We start from the raw sequence: 17,688 nt of genomic DNA, 5'->3' as shown, positions 1-17,688 counted from the left end.
TTCTAACATACAAGCCAGAATTTTGACTATATAAAGTATATGAAAAATACAAAGAATATATTAGAAATATATTCTTTGTAGTAATCTAATAATTTTTATAGTCAAAACTCTGGAGTAAAAAGTCTATGGCAGGTGAGACAGTGCCCCCCCCCCATCCCACCCACCTATCTTTTCCGCACATCTCTGATCAAAACTCCCCAAATTTCCAGCAGTATATACTGCTGCACCTGTGTATAATGCCCACATGTATATACTGCTGCACCTGTGTATAATGCCCACATGTATATACTGCTGCACCTGTGTATAATGCCCACATGTATATACTGCTTCCCCTGTGTATAATGCCCACATGTATATACTGCTGCACCTGTGTATAATGCCCACATGTATATACTGCTGCCCCTGTGTATAATGCCCACATGTATATACTGCTGCACCTGTGTATAATGCCCACATGTATATACTGCTGCAGCTGGGTATAATGCCCACATGTATATACTGCTGCACCTGTGTATAATGACCACATGTATATACTGCTGCACCTGTGTATAATGCCCACATGTATATACTGCTGCCCCTGTGTATAATGCCCACATGTATATACTGCTGCCCCTGTGTATAATGCCCACATGTATATACTGCTGCCCCTGTGTATAATGCCCACATGTATATACTGCTGCACCTGTGTATAATGCCCACATGTATATACTGCTGCACCAGTACATAATGCCCACATGTATATACTAGAGATGAGCGGGTTCGGTTCGTCAAGATCCGAACCCCCCCGAACTTCACGTGTTTTACACCGGTCCGAGGCAGCCTCGGATCTTCCCGCCTTGCTCGGTTAACCCGAACGAGGCCGAACATCATCATCCCGCTGTCGGATTCTTGCGAGATTCGTATTCCATATAAAGAACCGTGCGTCGCCGCCATTTTCACTCGTGCATTGTAGATTGAGCGGAGAGGACGAGGCTACGTTCTCTGCCTGAAAAGCTCAATATCTGTGCTCAGTGTGCTGCATTATGGGGACCAGTATAATATAGTAGTACAGTGCTGCATTGTGGTGACTACCAGTATATTATAGTAGTACAGTACAGTAGGCCATTGCTGTATCTTGCAGCTACGTGTCAGACTCAGTTCTAGTATCCTGATCAGTGCTCAATATCTGCTACATTGTTGTGTGACCAGTATATACTGTATAGTAGTACAGTGCAGCATTTTGGTGACCACCAGTATATAGTAGTACAGTACAGTAGGCCATTGCTGTATCTTGCAGCTCCGTGTCACTTCAAGTATCCATATCTGTGCTGCATTGTTATGAGCAGTATATAGTAGTACAGTGCAGCATTTTGGTGACCACCAGTATATAGTAGTACAGTACAGTAGGCCATTGCTGTATCTTGCAGCTCCGTGTCACTTCAAGTATCCATATCTGTGCTGCATTGTTATGAGCAGTATATAGTAGTACAGTGCAGCATTTTGGTGACCACCAGTATATATAGTAGTACAGTACAGTAGGCCATTGCTGTGTCTTGCTGCACCATGTCACTTCTAGTATCCTGATCAGTGCTTAATATCTGTGCTCAGTGTCAGTGCTGCATTGTGGTGATCAGTATACCACAGTACAATAGTCCTGTGCTGTTCTCGCTGCTCAGTGTCAGTTCTCCGCAGTACCATCAGTGCTCAGTAAAATCAGTGCTCAGTATAATCAGTGCTCAGTATAATCAGTTCTCAGTATAATCAGTGCACTGTTAGACGTGCGCCCGTTTTCCACCATTTGTGCAGTGAGATTTAGACAATTGATGAAGTTATTGTGTCCCCGGTACAAAATCCCATCTAGATTCCACTTCACTAGGCAGGCGATAGCGAGATTTTAACAATTAATATCAGTGATTTATAATTATTAATTGCAGTGATCTAGCCAAATAATTCCAGTGATTTTGTCATTTTCTTCCAATGATTTGGACCAATAATACCATTGATTAGAACGAATAATTCCTGTGACTTTGTCATTTTCTTCCAGTGATTTGGACCAATAATACCATTGATTAGAACAAATAATTCCTGTGATTTTGTAATTTTCTTCCAGTGATCTGGACCAATAATACCATTGATTATAACGAATAATTCCTGTGATATTGAGGTGTTTGTGTCACTTAGCTTAGCCGTCCAGCGACCACAGTGCACCTCTTTTTCTCTTTTCTTTGCATCATGTGCTGTTTGGGGACTATTTTTTAAGTGACATCCTGCCTGACACTGCAGTGCCACTCCTAGATGGGCCAGGTGCACTGTTTATGCCGGCCACTTGGGTCGCTTAGCTTAGTCATCGAGCGGCCTCTGTGCAAATTTTAGGACTAAAAATAATATTCTGAGGTGTGAGGTGTGAGGTGTTCAGAATAGACTGGAAATGAGTGGAAATTATGGTTATTGAGGTTAATAATACTATGGGATCAAAATTACCCCCAAATTCTATGATTTAAGCTGTTTTTGATAAAAAACACCCAAATCCAAAACACACCCGAATCCGACAAAAAATTTTAAGGGAGGTTTTGCCAAAACGCGTCCGAATCCAAAACACGGCCGCGGATCCGAATCCAAAACCAAAACACAAAACCCGAAAAATTTCCGGTGCACATCTCTGGTATATACTGCTGCACCTGTGTCTAATGCCCACAGGCATATACTGCTGCACCTGTGTATAATGCCCACATGTATACAGTGTTGGACTGGGCAATGAAGGGCCCACCAGTGGAATGCTGTTGTAGGGGCCCATGCTTAAGGCAGTGGCCAGGCTCCAGTAGGGGTGTGGCCAGCCACCACAGAGGTTTGGCTAAACATTAAAGAGTACATGTTCTGTGCTCCTTGGTAAATTATATAATAAACCATATTCTTGTGAAGTATAATGTAACATATGTATAATGCATAATTCAAGTGCACCTGGATAAAGTCTGGAACCTGATCCCTAGAGGAGGAGGAGGGCCCACAGGAAGTGGGGCCCCACCGGTGGTTTCCCCTGCTCCCGTGTGCCAGTCCGACCCTCTATGTATATATTGCTGCGCCTGTGTATAATGACCAATGTATATACTGCTGCACCTGTGTATAATGCACACATGTATATACTGCTGCACCTGTGTATAATGCACACATGTATATACTGCTGCACCTGTGTATAATGCACACATGTATATACTGCTGCACCTGTGTATAATGCACACATGTATATACTGCTGCACATGTGTATAATGCCCACATGAACCCTTGGGCTCATATATTGTGTGTAAATCTGTCTCTGGTACTAGCCAGTGACTCCTGAGCCATTTACCTCACCGCACGTCCCTGGTGTTTAGGACAGACTAGATGGGCTAAATGGTTCTTATCTGCCATCAAATGCTATATTTCTATGAAATTGTAATCCCTGACATCAGTGCCAGCCGTATGGAAATGTCTGTCTAAATTCTCTACCACACAGATACTGGACAGTTCTGTCAGAGGCCAATTAACCTACCAGTATGTGTTTTTGGACTGTGGGAGGAAGCCAGAATGCTTAAAACTGAGGAGACGTGTGTAATTCACGAGTGTCCCAGTAAAGGGATAGTATGGTAAGCCTATGTATACACAGTCTTCTGGTCAGTGTATGTAATCCATGGCTATAGCATAGCAGCAATGCTAACCACAGTGCCACTGTTATGTTTGAGTAGATTGTCATTTAGATATTTTGCACCAGATGCCCCCATCCTTATCTGCAAAACCCTGCGCTTTCCAGTAAATGCAGATGGATTAGCGCTCACAGAGAGCTGCAGAAGCCATGTGCCCCGGAGGAGGCACCCTGATTCTCCAGGGTACCTCATAAGAACAGAGGGTGGGCACCTTCTGAACGTGCATGCTTCATGGGTGCCCTTGGTACTTCCCTGTTGATGCAGAGATGGGTTCATGGGCTGTGCTCTAGGATTTGCCATGTCTGGCTCCTAAAGGACTGGAAGAAATACTTTCAAGACATCAAAGTTTATATAATATGGGGGATAAATAAATTTCACACAATGAAAATGTTGAAGGTTTAAGGGCCCTAGGCCGCACGTGGGCAGAGCCGGCCTTAGGCATAAGCAAACTAGACAAATGCTTAGGGCATTTGGTATGCTTAGGGGAACCAGCAGCTTCTGCTGATTAAAATGATATGCGGCATGCCTATATTCTGTGTGTGACTGCGGCTGTATCAGCCGACGTATGCTACAGTGCAGTGTATTCCTGGAAATCACTGTAATGTAGCATTTCGGATGCAGATACAGCCGCAGTCACACACAGAATATACACATGCTGCATATCATTTTAATCAGCAGAAGCTGCTTGCGCATCCTAGCCACATAGTAATGCAAATAAGATGCATTTTCATAAACAAAAGGCGCCCAACGTTAGCAGAGCTGCCAGCTGACTCATGCCAGGGATCTCCTGCAGAACTAGCGGCGGTGCTAGGGGGCACCAGCCAAAATCTTGCTTAGGGCATCATATTGGTTAGGGCCAGCTCTGCACGTGGGTCACCAGTTGGGCAAAAATATATAACCGATTTACTGTGCACCAGCTTTGCAATCTCCTCCTAGTCCAGAGGTTCTCAAACTCGGTCCTCAGGACCCCACACAGTACATGTTTTGTAGGTCTCCTCACAGAATCGCAAATGAAATAATTAGCTCCACCTGTGGACCTTTTAAAATGTGTCAGTGAGTAATTAATACACCTGTGCACCTGCTGGGTTACCTGCAAAACATGCACTGTGTGTGCCCCCGAGGACCGAGTTTGAGAACCTCTGTCCTAGTCCTTTGCTGAGTGGAAGCAGCCGTAATGAGATTATAAAAACTTCTTGGGTTGAAAATGTTTTATTTATTTTGCACTATATTTATCCTGAGCCAGTCCTGCAACATATTCTTTCTTCTAATCTCTCCCCTGGGAGACGTGTTACTGATGTGCAATAAATAGCCTTAAGACATAGCACCCACCCACCCACCCACACAGAAACCAGTTTGAAGGTTTGTCAGGAGATAGGGCATCTTGTGTGTATTTGCCATAAGCTACAGAAAAAGGATTAACAAAGATGGCAAAAGGGTTTTAATTGTATAGTCCTCCCCAGGTGCTAATGAGTTAGGGGTAGCCCTTTGTGTAATCCTCACACACATTGTTAGAGAACCTGTACTCCCGACACTAACCAGCCGAGCAGGTTTCAGTGTGAGAGAAAGCAGGGTCAGAACAGGAGGCAGAATACGGGAGACAGAAGGGCCAGGTGTAGAAGATTCTTTTTTTTTTTTTAACCAGACAGAGGGGAGCAGGGACGGATTGGGGACCACTTTTATGCCCTGGCAGCTAGGCCCAAATCTGATACTGGATATGTTGCATTAACGTCAAATGATGCCGGTGGATTGCAGGACACAGATAAGGTGTGTGATGTATCTATTGCTGTCTTTCTATACAGTATGTATTTTTATGTAAAGCTAGTCATCTACTGTATATGTGTCTATATACTGTACTATATATGTGTATATATATTTATCTATCTATCTGTCCGTGCACCAGGTGGCCCTCTGGACCTTCACCTGCGGCCGCCTGCTCCTTTATATAATGTCAGATTTCTTTATTATTGACTAGTATAAAATGGATGCTGATTGGTTATTACAAATAGGGGTCTCTTTGTTTAAGTAAATGTATTTATTTTAACATATTACTGTGATTAAGGGTAATTTTGGCCCCCGGAGTGCGTCAGTTGCCAGCCACTTAGCCGGAGGCGTGAATGATTTGGTATCATGTGACTTCATTTATTGTATTGAAAGTAAATGGAGTTTCTGCAAAGGTGGAAAACAAGGCGTTCGATGTTGCATGTGCATAGGGAAAGACGATGAGTTTCCATAGGAAAAAAAGTGTAAGTGGGTGGGTATAAAATGTATATAATACAATAATCAAGCACACAAGAATATACAGTACAGTACTGTATGTCTGCTTCTAGTGTGTGCAAGTAGTGAGCGGAGCACAGTTCTGTACCCTGGTGGTATATTTGCTATGATCGTCCCCGTTTTGCGGCAGAATTTAAAATGGCAATACCGTTAAGTTTAGAACAAACTTGGTTGTGCCCTTACTGCAGGCTTTTTCAACCAGTGTGCCATGGCACACTAGTGTGCCGCGACCAGTTGCAAGGTGTGCCGCGGAGCCAGAGCAGCTTCCTGCACCTTCAGAGTGATCTGTTGGCCCGGGCTCTTCTTAGAGGATCAGTCGTGCTCTGGCCATGACCTATGCCTTGAAAACGGTGTGATATCATAGGTCACGGCCGCCGCGTCTCACCACCCAGCCAGCCCACCCACCTGCATACACATCTTACAGTTCCCGCCTGCATTCACAGCTTTCCTTGCCCACCCACATCCACACCTGCCCGACCACCCACTGCTTAATATTCGCAGAACTCCACTATGAACCACTCCCGCCACTGAGGGACAGGGAGGGGGATGGCTGATATAATATTTGTTATTTTATTTCTCCTGTGGGGAACAATAGGATTTCAATAGGATTTTTGTGGGGAGAATAAGAATTTATGGATTTATGGGGGGAACAATGTGAATAATTCATGTGGAGAGCAATAGGATGTATGTAGGGAGCAACATGATTTATGTGGGGAGCAATGTGATTGTTTTTTCTGTGTAGGCCAATGTATGTGTAGATTTATTTTTTACTGTGAGGGCCAATGTGTGTGTTTTATTTTTTACTGTGAGGGCCAATGTGTGTGTTTTGTTTTTAGCTGTGGGGAACTGATGGTGTACCTTGGCAATTTTAAAATATTGCTTGGTGTGCCGTGAGTAAATAAAGGTTGTAAATCATTGCCTTACTGAAATAGTATTGGTGTTTTAATGCAATAATACAGAAGGCGGCTTTTAAAAGCTGTTGTTTAGTAAAATAAACTGCGTGGTGTCCTATTGAAACAATGTTCTAAACATTCTGTACTTTGTAGAAAAAAAAAGAATGAAAGGCCCCCGAGCGCCTCTTGTAACTGACAAAATTGACAACTTCACCCAACAGGTGCCTCTTCCGAAGGAATAACAGGTGACGAAGGAACGGTCTTCAAGCTGATTCATGAAATCGCCGCACTGCTGTACACCAGTCAACGGAGCATCGTGACGCAGCCCAATGATGTGCGAGCGTTTCGTCTAACATTTTCTTTGAGCTGCGATCTACTGATGGAGAATGGGACGGCCTGCGCTCATATGGAATTAACCTCTAGGAAGATCTAAAAGGACCTGACGGCTTGAAAGACAAAAATGTTTCCGTGGTGGAGAAAAAAGCAGGAGGCGAGCGCCTGCGAGATGAATTTACGGCAGCAGAAAAGGTGGGCGCTACATACATATTAATTATATATACAGGCTTGTTTTTGCAATTTAAGGAGCAAGTGAAAGCACTATTTAACAGAGCGGTGCGCAGACTCCCGTGTTTTTGTTCTTGGTCTAAATCATCTTCCTGTTTTGATGTCGGCAAAAGCACCCTCAAGTTTTCTTGTTTTGGAGTTCTTAAAAATTGATAAAAACAGCTGAAATCATGTAATTGGGACCATAGGCGTGCGCACGGCGGGTGCCTGGTGCGCATAGGCACCCCCTAATGGGGGTCATTCCGAGTTGTTCGCTCGTTATTTTTTTCTCGCAACGGAGCGATTAGTCGCTAATGCGCATGCGCAATGTCCGCAGTGCGACTGCGCCAAGTAAATTTGCTATGCAGTTAGGTATTTTACTCACGGCATTACGAGGTTTTTTCTTCGTTCTGGTGATCGTATGTGATTGACAGGAAGTGGGTGTTTCTGGGCGGAAACTGGCAGTTTTATGGGTGTGTGCGAAAAAACGCTACCGTTTCTGGAAAAAACGCGGGAGTGGCTGGAGAAACGGGGGAGTGTCTGGGCGAACGCTGGATGCGAAAAAACGCTACCGTTTTTGGGAAAAACGCGGGAGTGGCTGGAGAAACGGAGGAGTGTCTGGGCGAACGCTGGGTGTGTTTGTGACGTCAAACCAGGAACGAAAGCAGCTTGCGAGCGAACAACTCGGAATGACCCCCAATGTCACCCCCCCCCCCCCGCACGCCAGGACTGCAGCACAATGGGGGTCATTCCGAGTTGTTCGCTCGCAAGCTGCTTTTAGCAGCTTTGCACACGCTAAGCCGCCGCCTACTGGGAGTGAATCTTAGCTTATCAAAATTGCGAACGAAAGAGTAGCAGAATTGCGAATAGACACTTCTTAGCAGTTTCTGAGTAGCTCCAGACTTACTCGGCATCTGCGATCAGTTCAGTGCTTGTCGTTCCTGGGTTGACGTCACAAACACACCCAGCGTTCGCCCAGACACTCCTCCGTTTCTCCAGCCACTCCCGCGTTTTTCCCAGAAACTGTAGCGTTTTTTTGCACACACCCATAAAACGGCCAGTTTCCGCCCAGAAACACCCACTTCCTGTCAATCACATTACGATCACCAGAACGAAGAAAAAACCTCATAATGCCGTGAGTAAAATACCTAACTGCATAGCAAATTTACTTGGCGCAGTCGCACTGTGGACATTGCGCATGCGCATTAGCGACTAATCGCTCCGTTGCGAGAAAAAAATAACGAGCGAACAACTCGGAATGACCCCCAATGATCGGGGCCGCAAGGTACACTGCAGCCCAACATACCCTGCAGCAGTTTTACGCGGCCTCCCCCACCTGCCTTAGACACTGGTGCGCAGACACTTGTGACGTGACACCCATGTGTCTGCTGCTGTCCCCGCGGCTGCCGGCTCATGTCAGATGTGCAGGACAGCCAGGCAGCCGTTCAGATGTGCAGTGGGGCCGGACCGCAGTGTGACAGGCGGCCGCTGATGAGGGATCACAGGCAGATATACTGTATCAGCCAGCCGCCGAAGCTCAGCTAGGGGGCCGGGCTGACTGACAAGGCTTGTGGCGGGCGGAACTGAGGGGCGGCACAGTAATCTCAGGCAGCTGGCTGTGCTTTAGTGATGAGAGGCCGGGCTGACTGAGGAGATGGGCAGCAGGTGGAGCCGATTCTGAGAGGCATGAGGATTATATCCTGCAGTGCAGACTCAGTGGGACAAGGTGGGAAGTAAGTACCACTGACAGAGAGGTCCGCTGGTGCTGATGATCCAGTCTGCATCTAAGTTCTCACTCACAGGCAAATGTCTGCCTGTGCCAGTGTGATCAGCACCAGTGGCTTCCTCTGTCAGTTGATCATCAGATCCAGGTGTAACAAGGTGGCATGGGGGTTGTGTGCTCCCCCTCTTTCCATGAGAACTTCAGTCCGAACTTGGAGTAGTTCTGCTCCATCTCCATATGTTGCCACTCCCCAAAGTCTCAGCTCCCTCCTTATCCCTTGCCCCCATGCTTCCCCTGGGTAGGCTGGACAGAGTCACTCAGTAGACATTCCCCATCTGCGTCTCTGCTCCTATCCACCACTGCCCTTTGTGTTTGCTCCTCCCCCTTATGTGCCTCTGTCCCCTTTCTTTTCCTTCTGTACTACTCCAGCTGCTCTCTCCATTTGCCCCCCCTCCCCTCCTCGTGTGCCTCTGCCCCTTTCCCTATCAGTACCTCTGCTACCTCCTGACATGTGCTTCTGCCACCCCCACCTCTCTGTGGCAGGTGGCTGCCATCTGTGCCAAAGACGATATCCAGGGCCACATAATTCATCTGATAGCAGGTAAACACAATTTTCCAACGATAATTTTATATTTCTGTTGTATGTGTTTGCATATATTTACATTTCTGTTTTATGTGTGTATGTGTCTGTGTGTCTACAGTATGTACTGTGTGTGTGTGTATATGTGTATATATATATATATATATATATTAGCTAAGCCAAGCACTCAGTATTTTCCTGAGTGGGGTTTTAATGGTATCTGGCACTGCTGGGGGCTTACTGTGCGGCGTAATATGAATTTGGCTCATACCGAGTGATGTAATGTGTATTTGGCTCATACTGTGTGGCGTAATGTGAATTTGGCTCATATCGTGTGGTGTAATGTGAATTTCCACTCATACCTTGTGGCGTAATGTGTGTTTGGCTCATACTGTGTGGCGTAATTTGAATTTGGCTCATACCATGTGGTGTAATGTGAATTTCCACTCATACCGTGTGGCGTAATGTGAATTTGGCTCAGACTGTGTGGCGTATTATGAATTACTGCTCATACCTTGTGGCGTAATGTGTATTTGGCTCATACTGTGTGGCGTAATGTGAATTTCCGCTCATACTGTGTGGCGTAATGTGAATTTCCACTCATACTGTGTGGCGTAATGTGAATTTCCACTCATACCATGTGGCGTAATGTAAATTTCAGCTCATACCGTGTGGCGTAATGTGAATTTCCACTCATACCATGTGGCGTAATGTGAATTCAGCTCATACCGTGTGGCGTAATGTGAATTTGTATCATACCGTGTAGCTTAATGTGAATTTCTGCTGTTACCGTGTGGCGTAATGTGATTTCCACTCATAATGTGTGGCGTATTGTGAATATCCGCTCATACTGTGTGGCGTAATATGAATTTCCGCTTATACCATGTGGCGTAATGTGAATTTCCACTCATATCGTGTGGCATAATGTGAATTTCCACTCATACTGTGTGCTTTAATGTGAATTTCAGCTCATACCGTGTGGGGTGTAGTATGGTATGCAGGCAGCTTGGCAAGCGCAAGTGAGTCCCTTGCGGGCTTGCTGCGCTCGCCACGCTATTTATTCTCCCTCCAGGGGGGTTGTGGACCCCCTAGAAGGAGAATAGTTGTTGGTATGCCGGGTGTCGAGATTCCGGCACCGGTATACTGGGCGCCAAGATCCCAACAGCCGGCATACTGAATACCACCCCCGTGTGCCGTAATGTGAATTTCAGCTCATACTGTGTGGCGTAATATAAATTTCGACAAATGTCACACGTACTACGGAGGAGGAGTCTGGTGGCATAGAAAGAGGCAGATGTGGCTGTGATTGCACATGTGTAAATATTAAACTTTACTTGTGTTGTATTAAAGCTCAAATGTTCGGCCCCCTAAATCTCCCATACTTTTCAGAGTGGCCCACTCAAAATCAGGGTGTTAGTGCCGGCGGGTGCAAGGGTTGGGGTGTAGTGGGGGAGGGGAATGCATATGCACCTAGGCCCACCACTCTCTATTTCTGCCACTGGATCAGGGATAGGTTAGGGAAGTGTAAGCAACGATAAGGTGCGGCGGCAGCTAGAACTTAGGGTTATGCCGTAACAGACAGTCAGTACCAGCCGGTGGTTGCACCATAATGTTTTATTTTATTTCTCTGGGGTGTATTATATTAACTTTATTAGGAACTAGGGAGAAATTAGATTAAGCCATGTGGTTTTACTGAGGAAATGTGAAATTGTGCTAGACATGTCCCTGGGCGGTGCTAGACACGCCCAAAAGGTATTGCAAGATATGCCCAAAAGGCGGTGCTAGACACGCCCCTCCTGCGGTGCACCCCCTAATAAAATTAGCTGCTCCTACGTTAGTTCTTTCCAGTGTGAAGAAGGCCACGGAAATCACAAATTACCGTACCTGCAATCCAAGACATGCTAGATTAGATTGTTAGGTCCGAGATCAGAACTTGGCGCGGGGACCCGAGCCGGGACTATGTTTGCCGCAGAACCTAAAAGTTAGGGCATGTTCGGTTTTCAGCAAAACCCAGACGCTCATCTCTACTATTTACTAATGCTGCTATGTCATACTTGCCTACTCTCCCGGAATGGCCGGGAGGCTCCCGAAAATCGGGTGACCCTCCCCGACCCCTGGAAGAGCAGGCAAGTCTCCTGATTCTTCAGGTTGCCCCTGCCCATCCGCCCACTTAGTGTGTAAAGTGGGCAGTCCGAGCAGTCAATGACGCCATCCTTGCTGAATCGCGTCATTATAGCCACACCCCCTGCAGTATAATGCCGTTGACTGCGGCATTACAGAGCGGCGGCATGGCTTAAAGGAGGTGCCGCTGTAAGCCCGTCCCGCCTCCACCCCATCCCCGTCCTGCCTCCGGTACACTCCCTACTCACATCACAGCCCTCCCCTGCGACCTGGCTACTCTCTCCCGGAGAGAGCAGCCAGAATGTCGGCATGTATGTGCTATGTTGCAGTGGTGATGTATTATTAAGATGAGTAATATACTGTACATGTCGTAACTGGAGTCTGCTATTTTATTCCACTGTAGCTGGTTATTCCGTCAGGAGGGAGGAGCTTATAATGGGGATGAAGTCAGAGTATGAGTGACGGCTTTGCCTACTTTCCATGCAGAATTGCTCTGGGTTGATTGGTGTATTTAATGCAAGTAGGCGTGGCTAATATTGTCACAGTAACTTACCTCAAGTACCCTCAGAATGAGAATTTTGACCTGATCTTTAAGAGGAGGTCCCATTAGGACACTGTTCCAAAGATATACTATAGCTTTAGTAGTCTGTAGTGGACTGAAATGCAAGGTAACACTGAATACTTAATTTTACCATATACTTGCCAAGTCTCCCTGATTGTCATGGAGACTCCCTGAAATAGTAGCAATCTCCCTGACTCCCTGAATAGATCAGCAATCTACCTGATTGCACCTTATCCCATTATGTAGCTGTTATATTCTTGGTAGGGATGGTCATCGGTGTGTTCGCCATCGATGGCGAAACTGTGAATGGCCATCAATGGTCACCAAATATGCTATGGGAGATCATCGATGGTTTCACCCATCAGTGGTTATTATTATTATTATTATTACCAGTTATTTATATAGCGCACACATATTCCGCAGCGCTTTACAGAGAATATTTGCCCATTCACATCAGTCCCTGCCCCAGTGGAGCTTACAATCTATATTCCCTATCTCATGTCCACGCACACACATTCATGCTAGGGTTAATTTTGTTGGGAGCCAATTAACCTACCAGTATATTTTTGGATTGTGGGAGGAAACCAGAGTACCCGGAGGAAACCCACGCAAGTACGGGGAGAATATACAAACTCCACACAGTTAGGGCCATGGTGGGAATCGAACCCATAACCTCAGTGCTGTGAGGCAGTAATGCTAACCATTACACCATCCGTACTGCCCCATCCCTGTTATTTCAGTGAATGATCCATGGGGGTCATTCCGAGTTGTTCGCTCGCAAGCTGCTTTTAGCAGCTTTGCACACGCTAAGCCGCCGCCTACTGGGAGTGAATCTTAGCTTATCAAAATTGCGAACGAAAGATTAGCAGAATTGCTAATAGACACTTCTTAGCAGTTTCTGAGTAGCTCCACACTTACTCGGCATCTGCGATCAGTTCAGTGCTTGTCGTTCCTGGTTTGACGTCACAAACACACCCAGCGTTCACCCAGACACTCCCCCGTTTCTCCAGCCACTCCCGCATTTTTCCCGGAAACGGTAGCGTTTTTTTCGCACACTCCCATAAAACGGGCAGTTTCCGCCCAGAAACACCTACTTCCTGTCAATCACATTACGATCACCAGAACGAAGAAAAAACCTTGTAATGCCGTGAGTAAAAAACCTAACTGCATAGCAAATTTACTTGGCGCAGTCGTACTGCGGACATTGCGCATGCGCATTAGCGACCATTCGCTCCGTTGCGAGAAAAAAATAACGAGCGAACAACTCGGAATGACCCCCCATGGGCCAATCACAGCCTGGGAGCGGGGCTTCGCTATGCTCCGAGTCCTGACACACTTGCAAAATGAAATTAAAAAAAATATTTGTTTATGCTGTGCCATCGATGGAGGGAAACCATCTGGTACTCTCCTATCGATGTCAAAAGCATTCAACATTGGCCATAAACCCTCGATGATTAGGAAGCATCGATGGTTGATGGCCATCCCTAATTCTTGGGGAAACAAAAGGAAATCAGAGATATATACATTCAAATGGGCTCATCAGTGTCATTCCCCTGCATCATTCCGAGTTGATCGCTCGCTAGCTACTCTTAGCAGCCGTGCAAACGCATAGTCGCCGCCCACGGGGGAGTGTATTTTCACTTTACAAGAGTGCGAACGCCTGTGCAGCGGAGCGGCTACAAACACATTTTGTGCAGAACAAGACCAGCCCTGTAGTTACTTATTCTGTGCGATGATTGCTGCGACGAAGGTCCCGGAATTGACGTCAGACACCCACCCTGCAAATGCCCGGCCTCGCCTGCGTTTTCCAAACTTTCCCAGAAAATGGTCAGTTGCCACCCAGAAACTCCCTCTTCCTGTCAACCTCCTTGCGTTCGGCTGTGCGAATGGTATCGTCGCTAGAACCTGTGCAAAACCACAATGCTCTTTGTACCCGTACGACGCGCGTGGGCATTGCGGTGCATACGTATGCGCAGGTTTGTCATTTTTTTAACTGATCGCTACCCAGCGAACAACGGCAGCTAGCGATCAACTCGGAATGATCCCCTATGATCCCTATGGCTACATGCATTTTTAAATAAGGTTTCTCACGGCCACTTATATGGAACTACTTGTAAAACATGTGCAAACCCTGAATGTATAAAGGGGATCATTCCAAGTTGATCGCTCGCTGCCTGTTTTTGCAGCGCAGTGATCAGTGAAAAAAAAATGGCAAAACTGCGCGTGCGTATGCACCGCAATGCGCATGTGCGTCGTACAGGTACAAACAGCATCGTTGATGTGCAATGCTTCTAGTGAAGAATCCATTTGCACAGCCGTTGGTAAGGAGATTGACAGGAAGAAGGCGTTTGTGGGTGTCAACTGACCGTTTTCTGGGAGTGGTAGGGAAAACGCAGGCGTGTCCAGGTGTTTGCAGGGCGAGTGTCTGACGTCAATTCCGGGACCGGACAGGCTGAAGTGATCGCAGCGGCTGAGTAAGTTCTGACCTACTCAGAAACTGCACAAAACTTTTTCGTCCCGCTCGGCTGCACAGGCGATCGCACACTTGCAAAGTGAAAATACACTCCCCCGTGGGCGGCGACTATGCGTTTGCACGGCTGCAAAAAGTAGCCAGCGAGTGATCAACTCGTAATGAGGGCCAAGGGGCATATTTATTAAAAAAATTTTTTTACTAAAATAATGTGAAAAAGGATGTGTGTCCAATGGACAAGATGATCACTGTGTGAAAAAAAAAAAAAGTGAAACCCCCTCTACCCCCAAAAAAAACAACATACTCACCTACGCAGGGACTGATGATCGGTGCTCTGGTGCGGGTTGCTGGTTATCGGGGCTCCCTGCTGCTCCTACGACCTCCAGTGCAGTAAAGCCTCCATCCACCCCATATACAGTATATACAGTATATACAGTACATAGTTCAAGTGATTATGGGCCTAATTCAGACCTAATTGCAGCAGCAAAATTGTTCTCTAATGGGCAAAATCATGTGCACTGCAGGGGGGGGGGGGGGTAGATGTAACATGTGCAGAGAGAATTAGAGTTGGGTGGGTTATTTTGATTCTGTGCAGGGTAAATACTGGCTGCTTTATTTTTACACTGCAATATAGATTTCCGTTTGAACACACCCCACCCAAATCTAACTCTCTCTGCACATGTTACATCTGCCCCCCTGCAGTGCACATGGTTTTGCCCAACTGTTAACATATTTGCTGCCCCCATACTGTACATTGCTGCGACTTGTCTGAGGCACAAGTCGGACCCGATTTCCCTTGAACTCCCCTGTCAGCTCCCTGGGTGCGCTTCCATCCGATTTGGTACCTGATGACGTGCCATTTTTTACATGCGATTTTTTTACTGCTGCTGCTGCTGCTGTAGAGAAATGCCACTCAAGTGAAGACATGCAATATATCGCAGGTGCTAAAAAAACTGCCGCAATGTGCCCCCGATGGTTGCGATTACGATTTATCCTATATGCAGCACGTCTGACCACCGACTCAGCCCCGATGCGCACGGGACCGCGCATCGGATCGGACCTGCGATTTGGCCACATTTCATCCGATTTCTCAGCCCGATGCATCTGAATCGGATGAAAAGAGGCCAAATCGCACTAGTGTATGGCCAGCTTAACTCTCTCTGCACGTTATATCTGCCCCACCTGCAGTGCACAAGGTTTTGCCCATTAGAGATCAATTTTGCTGCTGCGATCAGGTCTGAATTAGGCGCTTAGATCTTTTACTAAATTACAGGCTGGCACAGTTAAACTGTGTTGTGAGGGGCCCAGGACCCAGGAGGAACTCACTACAACCAGGATGACTTATGTCTGTAAGGGCAGCAGTGGGGCTGCGTGCGGCTGCTGCTGTCTGTAAATGCCCCCTGACTGAGTCTTTGTTGGTGTGCCCAGTGGAAGGGTGCTTTCCAGTGGTGCAAGTAGAAAAAATGTCTTATAGGTACTGTGTTTTTGGAAAAACGCAGGCGTGTCACAGCGTTTGTAGGGCGGGTGTAGACTGAAGTGATCGCAGCGGCTGAGTAAGTTCAGACCTACTCAGAAACTGCACAAAATGTTTTTGCAGAGCTTGGCTGCACAGGCGTTCGCACACTTGCAAAGCGAAAATACCCTCCCCCTTGGCCGGTGACTATGCATTTGCTAAATAAACAGCCGCAATGTGCACCTGATGGCTGCGATTACGATTTATCCTATGTGCAGCACGTCTGACCACCGACTCAGCCCCGATGCCACGGGCGGTGACTATGCATTTGCATGGCTGCTAAAAGTAGCTAGTGAGCGATCAACTCGGAATGACCCCCTGAGTGCAACATGGTTTATTCCTGAAGCATCTGGTTGTACAACCCGGTGCGTCTGATCGTGTTTATGCCAAGTATTTACAATGACAATGCTTTACTAGCAAGGCACAACCAGTAAAAGCATTGTCCTTTAACAAGAATCATTTGCTGTTAATAGGGATGAGCGGGTTCGGTTCCTCGGAATCCGAACCCGCCCGAACTTCATGTTTTTTTACACGGGTCCGAGCGACTCGGATCTTCCCGCCTTGCTCGGTTAACCCGAGCGCGCCCGAACGTCATCATCCCGCTGTCGGATTCTCGCGAGGCTCGGATTCTATCGCGAGACTCGGATTCTATATAAGGAGCCGCGCGTCGCAGCCATTTTCACACGTGCATTGAGATTCATAGGGAGAGGACGTGGCTGGCGTCCTCTCCGTTTATAGAGAAGAGAGTGAGACAGTAGAGAGAGACACAGTAGTAATTTTGGGGAGCATTAGGAGGAGTACTAGTTACTTGCTGAAGTGATAGTGTGACTGTATATTATCTGACTTGTGGGGGAGACACTGACAGTGGGGAGCAGTTAGAGTCTGAGAGCAGGACTCAGGAGTACATATAACGTACAGTGCACACTTTTGCTGCCAGAGTGCCACACTGCCATTGTGACCACACTGACCACCAGTATAATATATATTGTGATTGTCTGCTTAGGAGTACTACTTGCAAGTTGCTGATAGTGTGACCAGTGACCTGACCACCAGTCACCACCAGTTTAATATATATATATATATATATAATTGTATATAATATATATATAATATTGTATACCACCTACCCGTGTTTTTTTTTTTTTCTTTCTTCTTGATACATACTACTATAGTAGCTTACTGTAGCAGTCTGCGGTGCTGCTGAGCTGACAGTGTCCAGCAGGTCCGTCATCAGTCATTACATAATAAATATATATATACCTGTCCGGCTGCAGTACTAGTGATATTATATATATATATATATATATTGATTTCATCTCATTATCATCCAGTCTATATTAGCAGCAGACACAG

General features: G+C 46.5%; 1 protein-coding gene across 1 annotated transcript in view; it reads left to right on the top strand.

Moving 5' to 3' along the window:
* The first annotated feature begins 5,015 nt into the window (after nt 1-5,015).
* LOC135058256 (transient receptor potential cation channel subfamily V member 5-like) overlaps nt 5,016-17,688 on the top strand; it is a 197,631-nt gene continuing 184,958 nt past the window's right edge. The window contains exons 1-2 of the mRNA XM_063963788.1: nt 5,016-5,420; nt 7,045-7,351. Coding sequence (XP_063819858.1) covers nt 7,284-7,351 — 68 coding nt within the window. The 5' untranslated portion in view covers nt 5,016-5,420; nt 7,045-7,283. The remainder of the gene's footprint in view (nt 5,421-7,044; nt 7,352-17,688) is intronic.

The sequence above is a fragment of the Pseudophryne corroboree genome, chromosome 3, assembly GCF_028390025.1.
Source record: "Pseudophryne corroboree isolate aPseCor3 chromosome 3, aPseCor3.hap2, whole genome shotgun sequence".
In the NCBI taxonomy this organism is placed as follows: domain Eukaryota; kingdom Metazoa; phylum Chordata; class Amphibia; order Anura; family Myobatrachidae; genus Pseudophryne; species Pseudophryne corroboree.
This window is presented reverse-complemented; position numbering and strand designations above follow the sequence as displayed.